The sequence below is a fragment of the Triplophysa rosa genome, linkage group LG16 (genome assembly GCF_024868665.1).
Source record: "Triplophysa rosa linkage group LG16, Trosa_1v2, whole genome shotgun sequence".
NCBI lineage: Eukaryota > Metazoa > Chordata > Actinopteri > Cypriniformes > Nemacheilidae > Triplophysa > Triplophysa rosa.
In genome coordinates, this window is record NC_079905.1 from 18,630,550 (window position 1) to 18,647,859 (window position 17,310).

At 38.2% G+C, this 17,310-nt stretch overlaps 1 protein-coding gene across 1 annotated transcript in view; it reads left to right on the plus strand.

Moving 5' to 3' along the window:
• Nucleotides 1-17,310, plus strand: part of myo1g (myosin IG) — a 44,452-nt gene extending 27,142 nt beyond the window's left edge. Inside the window, 2 exon segments of the mRNA XM_057355404.1 lie at nt 5-162; nt 15,190-17,310. Coding sequence (XP_057211387.1) covers nt 5-162; nt 15,190-15,352 — 321 coding nt within the window. The 3' untranslated portion in view covers nt 15,353-17,310.

Genomic DNA, 17,310 nt, shown 5'->3' on the forward strand with positions numbered 1-17,310 from the left:
CCAGGTTGTCGGTTTGAGTGTAACTAGTGGCACTGACCAGATGGTGGCGCTACACACTGCTTCTCACGATGACATCCTGGTGCACCTGCAGAGGGGTCAACTGAACCCAAATCAGGACCGCGTAGGGGAGCTGGTGGGCACCCTCACAGACCACTTCACACGGTGAGATACAATGAGATCTTGACTGGACCGCCATAAAGATTTGATCGCAAAAAGCACTTCTGCTTAATAATTTCTACTTAACTTTACTTAATCTCCAAATTTTCACATCACACTTTGAGTATTTTACCTTAGAGTGTTTGTTGGAAATAAAGACACACATGCATGCATTCATGTTTTAAAGGGGTCATATGGCGCGAATACGTGTTTTTCTGTGTCTTTGGTATGTTATAAGTTGCCCATGCATGTATTAGACATGTAAAATTGCAAAAGTTAAAGTGTCAGAACAAAAGATGCATTCTATCTAAAAGCGAATGCTCACCCAGACCTGCCTTAAACGCCTCGTGTAACCACACCCCCACAAATCTAAGTCAGTTCGTGGTATGATTTTACTAAGACCGCCCAAATGTATACGCAAGTAAGGTGGGCGTACCTGTCAGTACAATTGCTTTGGAACCTGATGTTGCAAATATGGTAAGAGGCGTTACATTTCCGTCACATGCTTGCAGTATTCGACCAATCACTACGCACTGGTTAACTGCCAATCATAGCACACCTCACTTTTAAGAGCGATCAGCTTTGTAAAAAATCCTGTTTCAGAGAGGCGGGGCAAAGAGGAGATACAAACAAGCACGGTATGTGGAAAGTACAGCGTTTTTGAACCTTAAATCGTGTATACACATTGCATTACATCTAAAACAAACCATAATATTAGTTTTAGCCGTGTCATATGACACCTTTAACACACTCATGCAATGGCATCCTCTCACATACCCTGCCCCAAGGGAGAAAATGATACACCCTGAGGCAGACAAGAGCCTGGATGTTTATACATTGCTTGTGTGAGTGTGCATATGGCAGGTGTGGTGCGTGTGAAAGTCAGTGGGCGTCTCTAGTCACTGGTCCTGCAAGTCTAGTTTATAGCCATTGTGCCGCCATCTGCGAGTCAGGGTCGTGCCCCTTTTACGACATCATCAAAAGGAGACGTCAGAGTGGTCCGTGGAAGTGTGGAGGAAGGCAAACAGTGTGTCAGATGGTGTGCGTGGGGGTGGGCAGGAGAACAGATGACAATGTACACACGTGCTGTCACTCTGCCCCCATTCGCCCAGCAGAGATTCAGCACCCAGGGTGATGTTTTCATTTTAAACTGTATATTTATTGGACTTTTCCTTTAGAGTAATAGTGATAAGCATGACGTAAAGCATAAAAATCAGGGCAAGGTGAAATACTTTAAAGTGCATGTGGTATGCACAGAGTCGGCGCCAGGGTGCACAAAGTGAGGGGGCTGCTATATAGTGGGGGGGGGCAGGGTTTAGGGGTTTAGAATGGGCTGGTGTCCCGAAATTTCATCCTACCCGTCAGATTATTCTACCAGGCATGCGCTCATCAATGTTACGTCATTTTCTTGCGCTATAAAATCATCCTACTTGTTTATTTTATACTGCTACGGGAATCTGATTGTGTATTTTCGTTGTTAAATCATTCTAGGCCTACATATTTATTTAGTACTGGTAGTACAATTATAGGGTATTGCGCTGTAAATTAATCATGTTTCTTTTATGATGGTAGGATAATCTGACAGGGTATTTACGATGTAAATTTATTTAATGTGTTCATTTTAAACTGGTAGGACTATCTGACAGGGTATTTTGCATTGTAAAATCATCCTACCTGTTTATTTTGTCGATGTGGTTTAGATTATAGCCTAAGTTTTGCCCTGCGGTAGGAAAAACTGACAGGTTGGACAATTCGAGGTTGAGACACTGCACATAGGCTGAGGTCTTGCTCTGTTCTGTTTCAGCGTGCGGTCTTCTGGTGTTAAGAAGCGGCACTCCGCCATGCCCCAGTTCTCTTCTCAAGTTTAAGTCTTACCAATTTACTTTTTTATCAGATATAATCGCGGAAAACCTGGTCTATATGCAACGTGGTAGGCTAACCAAATCACACTTGTAAAAGCGGCACATTCGCACATAACGAGTGTGCGAAGAAATCCATGTCCGCACATGTCAGCCGCGCACTGCCTTTTTCATTGAGAGCCAGACATTTTTAACTATAACACAATAAAAAATCGAGTTAAATCCTGCCTATGGGTGCGCAATACCTGCGAGTTGTAGATACAAAGCTTTTCATCCAGTGCGCGCTGCCGTTTTGAAGTTTAACAATTCTAAATGTCCATTTCGAGGACAGCATTGCATATTTCGCATAGCTTTTTCAAAGCTAATAAATTGAACTGAACTAAAAGACATGAAAGCCACTGTATGAAAGCCACTGAAACTGAAAGGCTAATTTTTTTAATACCAACTTGGAGGAGAGCAAATGTTGTATGACATTTTGACAAAAAGAACTGGAAATACACCGATCATAGCCTACATAAATTCAGCGGAAATTAATAAATGAAGATTATTAATTTAGACGCATACATAGAAAAAAATATAGAGAAAAATGTCAAAAGCAGGCTTTAAAGAAAAAGTGACAGAAAAAGTATACAGGGGACTGTTCCCCAGTAGAGCTTTATGTCTAACAAAACGATCGCATCAATATAACAACACTAAAGAGCGAGCTCTTGCTTTCTGATAGACAGCCTGTATCTCCACTTGTCACCTTCTGCATAATAGTAATGCCCGTTTCTTGTTAAGCAATGCATACAGAAACGTTGCCGCTGGACGCAAGCAGCCCTTTAGCTTGTGTTTTTAACAACACATGAAAGTACAGCACAAGACAATGTCTTTAAAATCTGTTAATGAATAAATAAATTATTTTTACCCTCTGCTCTTGTTGTTTCTTTAATAAATATAAACCAAATTCATTCTCCAAAAGTTTTTTTAAATGATTTCGTCTTTTATCATTTTAAAAAGTGAGGGGGCACAGTGCCCCCTAGGGCCCCCTCGTGGCGCCGACGCTGGGTATGCATATGGACCCAGAAGGTGACCATAATTTTGCTAAATAGGACATTCTCGGATCATCTTGTTTTGTTGGTCACGGAACAATAATTCCATGAAAATATCTAAATGAATGATATGTTCAAGCCCAAACACCAGCTTTAAGGTCCAGTCACACTAAGAATGATAACTATATAGAATATTATATCGTCTCCTTACAAACAGATGACAAAGTTATGTTTATTCTAAGCTTTTGCGCTGCAGTTTCATGTTTTCAATGTTTGAGCCCTTTAAAGGGATTGTTCACCCAAACATGATGTTTGAGCCCTTTAAAGGGATTGTTCACCCAAACATGATGAATTACTCAACCTCAAGTTGTTCCAAAACTGTATAAATGTATTGTTCTGTTAAACACAAAGACAGATATTTAGAAAAATGTTAGCAACTGAGATTTCTGGGGCACCATTGACTAGCTTAGTAGAAAAAATTAAAATGGTCTGTATGTTTTCCTAAATTCTTCAAAATATCTAATTTTGTGTTCATCAGAACAAAAAATATGTACAATAATTTTTCCTTCTAGTCAAGGGTGAGTAATCATGACAGAATTTTCATTTTTGGGTGAACTATCCCTTTAAATTAGAATGGCTTTTGATTGGCTGTCAATGTTGGGAAAGTTTACACAGAGTTTGTTACAGTCCTACAGATGTACAGCTCTGTTTTACATTTTTCACACAGACTTTATAACATTTAAATTCACTCTACAGTCTGCAGAGTCCATCTGAACCGATGGTTAAATTACTATAATAATAATAATAATCTTTGAGACTGAACAAGAACAAGCAAATAAGCGTTATTTGTCTACAATTGGAAGAATCGACTTTATTTCTGTTCGAGAATTGAGGCATAAACTTAGAGTCTGGTGTTAAAATAATAACAATACAGAGAGTTGTGATGTTATTCCACAAGACCTATTTTTTTATTTAACAAGGAAAATAAATATAATTAGCTTGCTCTCTATGATGAAAGGCCTTTGTACGAGCTTTCGACAACTAAATTAATAAAGCTTTTATATTATTCAATTCATTTTAAAAAAGAATGCAAGTAGAGATGGAGATGGGTTGCTGCAGAGAGGCTTTTGTGTACTCTTGTGATTGATAAAACTTGAGGGACATGCATACATGTTGCCAACTATTTTCAATGGAAAGTAGCTAAAGCCTGCCCGAAAAGTCGCTAAATGTCGCCAGATGGCGTCACAGTATTAATATTAAACAATACACCCAAATCCACAATAAATAGGTTCTTGTACTTACTTTTCTGTTTCTGTTGGCAGACAACAAAAACTATGTAATAGTGAGTTAACTCGGCACTTAAAACTACACACCAGCAGTCACTTTCTTGAACAGCTAAAATCCGTCTGTGTTCATGTTTATGCGTCCATACAGTCATCGCGTTTTAAATCATAAATGCTCAAACAAGGTCGATAAGTGATTAGTTCTTGGAAACATTGTTTGTATGGCGGTCTGAACTAACTGAATGTGCTGCTTCTCCCTGCCGCTCACTGAACAGAGTAGAAAGAGAGGCGGTGATGCGCTGGCAAGGCAAAAACTCGCTCTTCGCGGGGCAGTAGAAGTGAAGCAGAATGTTTCGTTAACCGCCAAGGGTAATTCAGAAAGTAGCTAGATTTTGTAGTTGCTTTTTGAAAAATAAGTCGCTAAAGGGGTCTGAAAAGTCACTAAATCTAGAGACAAGTCGACAAGTTGGCAACACTGCATGCATGTTTGCCGAATTCAGTTAAAACTCCAATTTTAAAGAATGGAATGTGAAAGTTTGACCTTGTATTTAGAAGTTTGAAGTCAGTAACATAATTAATACAATCAGTTTGTAGAATTAACTTTGTCTTCCAATGATATGGTCAATTCCCATTTTTTCTGTTTTATCAAACCAATTTAATAATCTGAAATGTAATCTATTATCAATATTTAATGACTTTACATTCTTCATTCTACTTTGCATGCTGTGAAACATCTGTACTTCCATTCAGAGTGTGAGCTTTTCTTCTATCCCTGTTTTATAGTTGATAACTTTCCTCAAATGACTGTGACCTTTCTACAGGGCATGCACCCTCACCTGACATAGACAGACATTATGACTAGGTCATGTGGGTTTGTTTGTGGAAAGGCCATGCCAGCCTGCATGTGTGTTTAAACCTCTCTCTGGCCATCTGCTGAGACAGCTGTGTGTGTGTTGGGGCTGGGATGGCCTAAGGGGTTTGTCTGTTAGGTGCTTTTTTAAGATTTGGGAGCCCAAAATAAACTATATGTTAGGGTTACGGCAATGGGGTTGCATGGGGGAGCATACAGTATGCTACTAAAGTCAGATTCTTGAGTGTAGTGGAACAGAATAGAATGCTCGATGATGGACATTTTCCTTAGAACTGTATATTCACAATACAAAACATGAAAGTAAATTTTTTATCATCTGCAGTCTATTTTATATTTAATTTATATTAATGTTTAATTGTATATTAATTGTATTTCAGTTAAATTATAACTACTCAACAGTTATTGATTCTATTGATACTGGAAGTGAAGTTTGGGCCACATAACATAGAAGATACATATTATAATGTACATACTGTATATGTATACTTCCGTTGGAAATTATTTATAAATAATAATTTCCGCGTTCTGTCACTGTTGCAGACCTCTGAACAGGCTGTGCCTAGAGCTTAAACGCTTATCCCAGGTTTACAACATATTGTATCCACTGCAAATTGTGGGGCAAATAATTGTTTTTCAGTAGTCAGGTCAACGTGACTTTGAACCTACATTAATTTACGCAATAGAGAAGAAAATATAGGGCGTTATAAAGTGCATCTCTTGAATATTAAATTATTATTCATGCAGTCAGGCAGCTTGTAATTCTATTAAATATATGTGGTCTTGCTCATTACGGTTGGTTACAGTGACCCTGTGGTTTAATATACTGTAGATGTCTGCTACTAGATGATCTGGCCTCTGAACATCATTTGTACTGTTGGTTGGTGTGAATGTGGCATGCCATACATCGTTGCATGTATATGTGTGTTTGTGCCACTCTGGGGGTTAAATTAGTTTGTTTGTGCTTGTGTCATCTGCAGACATTATGACCAGAATAATCAGCTCTATTGTTGCCATGTGTGACATCATTCCCCAGTGTATGTGTGTGCGTGTGTGTTTTCCTCCCTTAGGAAGGAAGAGCCTGTTGCGTAATCCCCCATCGGTGTGATGCTGTGTATCAAAATGTGAACTATCTTCTCAGCCTTTTCAGTTGATGAGCAGATTATCTCTCCTACCTTCCCAAGATGTACATTTAGGGTCACTGAGGCTTATGTAGGCCAGAATGAACTATATGATTATTTAACCATTACACGTGGTATTTCTGCCTTATTAAGTTTATTGTATGGTGTGATTTATTGCATAATTAAATATCCGCAAGTTTAGCCAACAGATTTTAAAATCCATCAGCGTAGTACTACAGTTGTGCCACGCAATAAAGAATTACTCTTGTTGTCATAATGTGGATGAGAGTCAGTGGGCCAATTTCATTAATTGTTAGAGTAAAATAAAGCAGTAGTTTAATCTAAAATAACAATAGATATCCTCTTGTTGTTCTAAAACTGTACAGTACTGTACGTCTTTCTTCTGTGGAACACAAAAGATGATCATTTAAAGTATGCTCATGTGGTTGCTTTCAGTATATTGAAACATGTTCCAAAACCGACAAGAAACGATCCATTTCTCTTTTTCGAACTCTTTTCCAGCTCTATTCCAACTCTTCAAAAATAGTTTTGTGAGAGGAACAGACTGAAATGAATTTATTCTCCAACAGTGTTTCATAAGCTGTAGCTCTCGAACCTCATTCATATTCAAACATGGTGAATCAAGTCCTTTGCCGTCATATTTGATGTCACTGAAGCCAAACAACATTGGTGAATAAAGAGAAGTGCAAATGAAGATTTTCAGTGACCAACTGTTTAGACACCCACAGAAAGAATTAAGAGACCATTCCAGTCCAGTGTCTGTTGATTTTACCTAAATCAAACCTCAGGAGTGACATAAAGTCATCCAACAGCAATGTGAAAGACTGACCGCATGACAAGACAAACTGTAGTTATCACATAAAAAAACTTTTCATAAATGCATGTACAAATATTACTATTGTATTGCTTAAAAGTAAATATGAACTTGTTTTCTTTGCAGTATTTAAGGTCTGAAATAATATAGATCATCGTTTCTGTAATTTTGACCTGTTTCTCCAGTTTTCATTTTCTGCAAATAAATGCAAATAAAAACAATATTTTTATTTGAAATTGGCAGACATATTATTAGTTGTTCTCAGGATGAAACAAAAGTGATTATTTTATCATTTTTAACACATACCTATAAAAAGTAAATTCAGAAAAACTGAAAATAATTTTGAAATGGTCTCTTATTTTTTTCCTCGGCTGTATTTCAAACTCTCTCTTACACTAAAAGACGAGTGATTACAAAACTCTTTTGGGTGAACAATTTTTTTAAAGGTTATTGTGATAATGATGTTTCATTTGTCAGGGTCATGAGACATTTTGCCCCAACACTTTACCCCGATTTCCCTCTGACTCACCCAACACCCACCACTAACACTCCGAACACAGCCTGTGCCGCCACACCTCTGCGGGACGCAGATGCTGCTGTTACCCCGGCGATAGTTGCCAAGCAGCTGAGGAAGTACTAATTAGGATTGCTGGAGATGACGGGCAGTAGTGGAGATGGAAAAGTGTGTGTAATTGTGCCTCTGTGTGTGCTTGAGTGGGTTTTAAATGGGCTTCAATCTGGAGTATTAATGGTCCCTCCTGGAGTCGTATGACTGCTGTGGTTGGTTACACGGCCCAGAAGGCTTTTAGTTTGTGCATACAAAGACCCATGTTATATAGAAACAAGCCTGATTTTGTTACTGTTTGCTGTACAATAATGCTACAGAGCAGGTTTATACTCAGTTCTGGCCTATTCAATTGAGTAGTAGGTTTACAAGTGTTTTGTGATGATAGTAAAACATGATTCTTCAATTCTCCTTCCTTGCTTCTTTACTCAAGGTACTACTCTAACAAAATAGGAGTTTGCCCGTGGCTGTGCAGCTATAAAAAAACAAAGCACAATTAAAGTGTTGAATATAAAAGCTTTAAGAGAGGTACACTTATATATTCATGTCATCTTAATAAAAATATCCTTCGCATTTCAAATCCCACCACCTTTTTTAATGTCAACGTTATTAAAGTAGTAAAAAAAATTTTGCACCACATGGGCTGTTCTTACTCCTAGTCATTCTCTAGGACAGGGGTCACCAACTAGCAAACTCCGGTCCGAATGCGGACCGCGAGATGCGTCTGTCCGGACCTCAAAGCCTTTTGACATAATAAATAAATGAAGGCCTAAGATTATTTTCTAATGCAATCAAATTTATACCAGGCACATCAAGGTCCGCTCAGTAGCAGTTTGGGTCCTACTGCGCAACGGACAGTTAACATATTAAACAGTTAAAATATTAAAGAGTACATAACTAGGGATTTTTAAGGTCCTACTTTGGTTTATGTAGTGTCCAACAATAAGTTTATGTACATAGGTGTAAAAACACTATTATTTCGTTATAATAGGCCATTTTTCTTACCTTACTTCTTGACTGACTCTCAAATGATTCGTTCCGTGATTCATCTGTCTAATCCCCTCCTTTCTGCTAGCCTAGTCTGATGTGATTGGTCAGATGGTCTAGTCTGCTGTGATTGGTCTACCACGAATGAGGCTCACGAGCTACAGTATTTGGGGGAGAAGAGTGAAGTTTTCTCGGGCAGTCCTTGCAAAACGTTTTCGTGGACTATATGTAGTGACATAAATCCACGGCGGTTCGCGAATCATACTAGGGACGACTCGTTTGCGTGATTCCCTTTTTTCCAAGACAATAACTTTGTTATTCATTCACCTTCGGATTTACAACTTGGCAGACTGCTTACTTTCAAAAACGGCAACATTACACACTGCATGAAATGTCATTTTCATGATCTCATGTTATGTACTCTTTAAACAAACCCCCCTTTCAGCTGCAACAGCCACAAGAAGAGCTGAAATGTTATCAGAGGATGTTCAGTCATGAACTTGATGCTGCTATTTGTTAATCTCAGTTCAGCAGAAAACAACACTTTAGTTTTCTTTTAAAGTTGTTAATGTTGAAATGAATGTATGTTCAGTGCAGGTTTAGAGATTAAGGCATTTTGCACTTTTCCTTCATTATATTGTTGTCAGACATTGCCAAAAACCTTTTTAGTTGAAGACTCCTGCTCTAGGACCTGTATACCTCACTGTTTTCAGGGGTTTGTCAGTTTTGTGTTGCTGATGTGCGTATTCTCAGCTGCTGTCCTGAGATCCTTTCGCTCAGGGAAGCCTTCATGTCCACTGAGGAAATCAATAACTTAGTCATATTTCAATAATATTTCAATGGTTACTGTGGCCGAATGATATAAAACAGTAAAATGCCAAAGTGCTTTTTTCAAACAAGAAATGATTTTTCTAGAACTATTTGCTTTCCATCATAATTTTTTTACACATGCTCATTGTCATGTTTTGAATGTGGCTTTCTAATGCATGTTGAAGATGTTAAAATCCAAGGTATTATTTAAGAATTCCTGAAAAATATGTTTAGTCAAATTTCTTTCCTGTACAGTATGTGTCCGATGCCAAGGTCTAGCAAGAAAGGTTACCCAAAACAGCAGCAGTATCAAAGACAGATAGTGCTTAGGCCTATGTGACTGAAGATGCATCTTTTTCCTTATTTTTTCTTAAGCTGCGTCCGAAATCACATACTGTGACAGTACATACTGAATTTGAATAAGTACCTACCTATGGACCATTAAAACAGTACATTCCATATAGCATGAATGGAAGTAGTATGAATACATTTTGGACATACTGCATCCAGCAAAGGGGGGTTCCGAAATGTTGTTGCGCGTTTTATTAAGATTACATGTTCTGACTGTTTCAATGGTCTGCCCTCGGGGGCCCCCTCAAAAGCGGGGCCCCAGGCAATTGCCTGCCTTGCCTGCCCCATTCCTACGCCTCTGTTTCTCGCCTACAGTTTTTTGCACACTGAGGTTTCTGACGTACTATTCGTGACTCAAACTTATTTTCGTCTACTATATAGTATGTAAGTAGGCGATTTCGGATGCAGGGTTAGTGTTTCTAAAAGTGCTTGGAATTGCCATTTCTTGCAGTCAGTGTAACCACTTTATTGCCCACCTCAGGCCCTGGGCTGTGTGCAAAAAAGCCCCCTGTACCATAATAAAGTGTATTATTTAAGAGGACATCCATTTTTAACAGTGTCCAAATTCATGATAAATTATTGAGGGCACTTATTCAATCCCATGATGCATCGCAATAACAAGTGACACTTTTATGGAGGAGTGAAAGAACTGATGTTGTGTGAGAGTTATGGATGAATTCCCGAGGTGAGAATGATTTCAAGACCAACAGAAACTCTCAAGATTTTGAGATCAGTATGAAACAGAATGAAAGTAGCAGAGGAAAAGGTGGAGGGGGCCCCCGAGGGCAGACCATTGAAACAGTCAGAAATTGTAATCTTAATCTTAACTGATTACCCAAAACTCACGGCTAGCCACTAGCTATCCAAAGTGAGGCTCGCAGATGGCGCCCACAGTGCATCCGGTACAGTGTATGATTTGTTTTCATTCGCTCCTTCGCTAGTTGTGGACTACATTAGTGAAGCAGTGAAGTGAATGTAGTGAATCTACATTAGTAGATAGTAGAAATAGTGAATAATTTCGGACACAGCCCTGGTTTATCTTAATGTTGTATGTTGTATACATACTTTGATTTTACCCTAGAGTGACATTCCCTGTTAAATTTTCATCTAAACAATATATAAAAAACAAAACTGTTCTTGCTTTTGCTGGTTATAAACGCAATAATCCATTAGTAGAAAACAAACAAACTCACACAGTTAGAGCCCATGGGGGCTTGAAGTCAGGGTGTGACAGTAAACAGAATGTATGCACACTGACAGGGAGTCCTTGGGGACACACACTACCGTGGCTCTGCATGTATTTCTTAGATGGTTTCCACTCTGTGGGATGGGCCAGCAGGAATAGGGGATCTGAAAGGCACCAGAAAGTTGAATACATTTCTTTCGGACTTGGAAATACAGAGAATTGCATATAATACACCAAAATGTATATGGAGATGTACTGCTCTTCTTTGATTATAGCAGCGATACGTATGAATAATGAATAAAAAGTAGTTCTCATGAAGGTAGGAAGGCGGAGCATTCAAGCACTGTACAGAGTAGCTGCTGCGTCCCAGTTATGTCGGTATGGTTTCCATAGCAATAAATAATGCAGCCCTACTGCAGCATCTTCTTATTGGTTGGGGCGCTATGTACCTAGAAAAACAGGTCAGATCAACCGCAAACCTGCATCATTGAGGAGATGTAGACCACGTGAAGTTCTTGGACAAATTACAAAAGCACTGCACCACATATTTATCCGCCAAACCTTAAACCACAAGCAAACCTTAACATAAATCTGTAATGGCAAGTGCATAATAAAACTGAATCCTTGGATGCTTTAGTGACTAAGAAATAAATGCCCACCAGTGTCAAGTTGCACTGACCTGCTTGTGGTGAGTTAGTGAATAATTTTAAGTCCCAAAAGAAGGTCAGTGGGTTGATGGGTGCAGATCGGACCATGGCCTTGGGCCCACATGGGACAGCTGGGTGGAGGGTTTGGCAGAAAGGGAATAGGAGACCTGGGAAGTTGCGTGGCCCATACATTACTTTTTCATGGCGGGGTGCCATCCACCTGTCGAGGGGCTTATGACTGACTTCTCAGACATTTCTGTGCTTTGGTTTGGTGAGGGGTGGAAAAGACTTCTTTCTCTCCCTGTTTCATTAAGGTGAATATTGAATAATACAAACACATAAGTAAATAACATAGGCAAACATTTTTGGTATAGTGGTATCCAGGAGTTCAATGTATTTTAACATCATTACAACTGTTACATTTTCAAATCATTCCAAATACAACAAATTCGCCCCACCACACCTCATTGGTGGAGACAAATAACATTTAACACTAGAACTACCAAGTGAGTCATTTTGAAAGTTTTTAAAATTTGCAATGTAACAACTTTGTTGAAATAAAACCCATATACAATGAGGGAAATAATTATTTGATCCCCTGCTGGTCTATAATTTTTATGGCAGATTTATTTTAACTGATAGAGACAAAATATTTTTTTAAAAATCAGTATAAAATCAATATAAATTGATTTGTATTTCAGTTACTGAAATAAATATTTGATCCCCTACCAACCAGCAAGAATTCTGGCTCCAAAGATTGGTTATGTGCCTATATGGACCACAGATTAGTCCTGTCACTTTAAGAAAGTACTCCTAAGTCAGCTTGTTATGTATATAAAAGATGCCTGCCAACAGAATCTGTATCGTCCATTTCCACCTCTCCACCACCAAGGTCAAGACCAAATAGGTTTCAAATGATGTCAGGGACAAGATTGTAGACCTGCACAAACCTTGAATAGGCTACAGACAGAAGCTTGGTGAGAAGGAGACAACTGTTGGTGTGATTATTTGGAAATAGAAGAAATAACTATCAATTGCCCTGGGTCTGGAGCTCCCTGCAAGATTTCCCCAATGGGGTAAAGATGATCATGAGAAAGGTTAAAGATCAGCCCAGAACTACACTAAAGAATCTTGTTAATGATTTCAAGACAGTTGGGACCACAGTTAGCAAGCAAACCATTGGTAACATGCTATGCCACGATTGAAATCCTGAAGCACCCGCAAGGTCTTCCTGCCCAAGAAGGCCCGCCTGGCTCATCTGAAGTCTGACAATGAACATCAAGATGAGGTTTGGCGAAAGTGATGTGAGACCAAAATTGACTCCTGTTTTTGGAGGGAGAAAAATGCTGACTATCCCTACAGAGAAGCACAGTGTTGGAAACATTCTGCTTTAGGGCTTTTTCCTCTGCTACGGGTATACAGGATGACTTCACCGCATTGAGGGGCTGAGGGACTGGCCAGTGTACCGTAAAATCTTGGACGAGAACCTCCTCCCCTTAACTAGATCACTGAAGATGGGTCGTGGATGTGCCTTTAACATAGGCACCTTTAACATGACAAAGACCCAAAACATATTGCCAAGACAACCAAAGCAAAAGTGACCTATTAGTCATATATGGTGACCCATACCCGAAATGTGACCTCTGCTTTTAACCCATCCAGAGAGTAGTGAACACACATACACCCGGAGCAGTGGGCAGCATTCACTGGGAGCAAGTAGGGGTAAGGTGCCTTGCTCAATGGCACCTCAGTTGTTACCCGCCGGCCCTGGGAATCGAACCGGCAACCTTCTGGTCACGAGTCCGACTCTCTAACCATTAGGCCACAACTGAGATAAATTTAGTGAGATAACATTGTAATATATGACAACAGACATTCAACGCTTCATTCTATAATCTCAATAGAAGCTTTGAATGTAAATATTACATGGCAAAAATGACATTCAGTACATTCTAATATGAGCGGTCAAAATGACCGCTACGGCCATTCTCGTAGTGATAGATTTCCCGGAGTTCTAGTGTTAAAACATGATATATGCTCTATAGCAGTGGTTCTCAAACTGGGGGCCCCAAGATGGATCCAGGGGGGCCACAGATTTTGTGGCATTTTATGAAATATAGAAATTTATCATAGATTTTATGCAATCAAACATCAGAAAAATGACACCACCAACCAAAAGAATTGAGCTTCCAGCATTGTATAACTGAATGTTTTTGGTTTAATTAAAATTACAACGAAAGTTTGAGAACCACTGCTCTATAGAACAATGCTGTGTTCTAAAATTGGTGCAAAATGTCAAACGTGATATCCTCCAACTATGGAATCATAATCTGAAGCATCAGAGTCAGTGCCAATCATACACAACACTTTTTCTGTGAAATCAGTCTATGCTGACTGCCCAAAATCTGCAAACTAGGAACAGACTTTCTGCAACTATCATCAACTCGCCAAGACTGTAAATCAAGGCAAAAATATGAGCAAAAGTTGTGGTGTATTCCAGCCTTACCAAGTCGAAGTGTACACTATGGTTCCTTTAGAAATTAGCAAATACATTTGTGTGTGACAGAATCAGTGAATGAAATAAAGTCGTTTCTGTGTACTAGTTGCTTTCTCTGAGGATCAGTAATAAGCTACAGTAAAGTGAGAAGATCATGCTTTTAGGGAACCAGGACAGAATCTGACAGCAGGCGTGTCCCTTTTTGTCTTTTCTGTCCTACATAGAACATTATTTTTGACTGCATCATTTGGGACTTTTTGAGCCCCACTTTACAGTATCTGAACCACTTACATGACAAGCTGGTGAATTTGAGATTCTTACTCGGTTGTTTCCATTTGATTGACTCATTGTTTTATTGTTCATCAGATGCAAAAAATACTGTTTGGAAAAGGATCCCAACAGTATTGTTTCTTGTTTCAATATCATTGTAGTACTGGTGTTACATTTATTTTAAAACATTATTGTTATGATCCTTGATGTTTACAGGTCTTTATTCAGGTGGTCCAGTCAACAGCAATGGCACACATCTCTCCTCAACAAACATCATTTGATATGCAATTTAAATTATATAAGTAGAAAAGATGTATGCAAGATAGATCATACTTTGTACATAAATTCATGCCAAAGTTACATTCCTTTAACCCTAAACAACAGTCATGCTTATACAAATGATGCTTGACTTAGCAAACACCAATTAGCCAGAACCCATTTCATTAAAGCGGTCAAAGTGATGAGTTGGTTTATTGTTAATGAATGAGTCACTCTCACTTTGCAGCTGTGTATTCGAGTGGATTGTGTCATAACGCTCAACCTCCATTATAAAGGTCTTTTATTGGATTCTCATCATTAACCACTAATAACAAAGCAAAAAACAACTGAGTCTGCAGGTTCATCTGTATATGGGCCACAGGGAGCTGTGAGAGTTATTTTTGGGATGTGTTCAGCGCTCTGTAGAATCTGGAGTAATTGTGTAATCTATTGTGTTTATTTCAGAGTGAAGAACACTACTCTTCCAGTGAAGGTGCGCTCCACAGGGGTCCAGGTACACATGAGCGGCAAGCCTAAGAGCATCAGTGTGGAGAGCAAGCCAGGCCAGACCATCGCAGATTTTAAGAAGAGTCGAGCCGGGTTCACCTTACTAATGCCTCATCAGTAACACAACCTCTGAGAAGGACATGACCAGTATTTATCCATACATTAATATTTAAAGATTCCGGGCAAAACAGGATTGTACTGTATATTAGGGAGGAAACAATGCTTTTAATGCATTTTACAATTGCTTATTTACTCTGCCGAATACGACAAAAAAATGTTATGCAATGCACTTTGTCATTTTAATAGTAATCTGTCTTAAAGGGGTAGTTCACCCAAAAATAATAAATCTGTCATGATTTACTCACTCTCTGGTTGTTTCAAACCTGTTTAAATGTCTTTGTTCGGTTTAACACAGCGAAAGATATTTAGACGAATGCGTGTAACCAAACAGTTCTTGGACCCCATTGACTACCATATTAGGAAAAATGACAATGGTACTCAAAAGTGCCCCAGAACCGTTTTTTGTCCTACATTCTTCAAAATATTTAATAAAAAAGTATTTTTTCATACAATGGTGGTCAATGGTGTTATAAGCATTCTTCCAAATATCTTTCTCTGTGTTTGTGAACAAAGAAATGTATACAGATTTAAAACAACTCGAAGGTGAGTAAATAATGTCAGAATTTTATTTTTGAAGAAGAAAGCTTATAGTGTGATCATGTACTAAAAAAAGAAGATATGGATGATGCTCTTTTATCTCCTGTATTTTTATTTTTGCCAATGAAATAGCCATAAAGTGTTGTGTTGTGCCTTAAAGGTTAAGTTTTGATTTTTATGTTTATAAGGGAAAGTTCCAATGACGTTGCACTTTTCATAACAATTCAGAGTATATTTTGATATATATACTCTATGATCATATTTTATTGTAGAGATGTTATTAAGAGGTGTGTATGTGTTGTTGCTTCTTTATGTTAATACTGGAGTATTTACCAAGAGATCTTTGGGTAATCATCACTAACAACAGCAGGGCAGTTATGATAATTATAAAATAGAGATAGTAGAGATATAGAGATAGTAATATACGCAGTAGCACAGGGGCATTTGTTGTTTATCAAAAACTGTATAAAATATGGGCTTTCATTTACTTTTACTATAATGACATTACATGAATGACTTTATGAAAGTAAATGCTACATGGAATTATAATGTGGTTGTTTGATGGAGTGATTTTACTGGTGAATCAGAGGTATTTTTGTCTGTGTGTGCGTGCGCTATGACAGGTTGCCTTGATGTCACTCCATTAGCTGTTTCCTGTCTTCACTCCCCTGCTGAGTGCATCTCTCATCCTCTCTGTCACCCCTGTCTGTTTGCACTGCTTGTGTCTATGGATTGACTCTTTATGATTCTTTTTTTTCATGCATTCTTCTGTCTGTTGTCTATTTTTGAGCAGCCATGTTATTGAAAATCCAAAAATGTGTTTTTGTCACATGGCTGTCAGTTTACGTTTGGGTAGCTGACATGAAACGTCAAGAGGTTAATAAGATAGAATCGTGTTTTAAAGCTGAGACTCTGTTCTCTCATTTCATATATTGTATGTTCGCAGTCATTATGCGTTAAAACTAGTGCTGTCAATCGATAAAAAAAATAATCGGATTAATCACACATTTTTTCTGTGATTAATCACGATTAATCGCACACAACAATTTTATTTTAAAATATACTTTTACATTTTAATAATTTCACATTTAATCTTCAAATTGATGTAGAAACAACATATTTATTTAACAGCATCATTTTATGAAAGCTAACATTTTGATATTAGTATTGTAACTGATGTCTCTATTAAATTGATTATTTTAACATTAATTATAGCCATTCAACAGTATAATTGAGAGCTCATGTAGGAAATTGAAGGACACTTTACAGTCTTTAATGCTAAATTATAAATTAAATGCAGAAGAATTCTCATTAAAGCTATAAAATCACATTGATTTCTTCTTTTATTTTGTTCTTTGATTAACATTAGTGACAGGAGTCACAGCAGCACGTTTAAGAACGCGGCCCCTTTAAGAGCTGTCT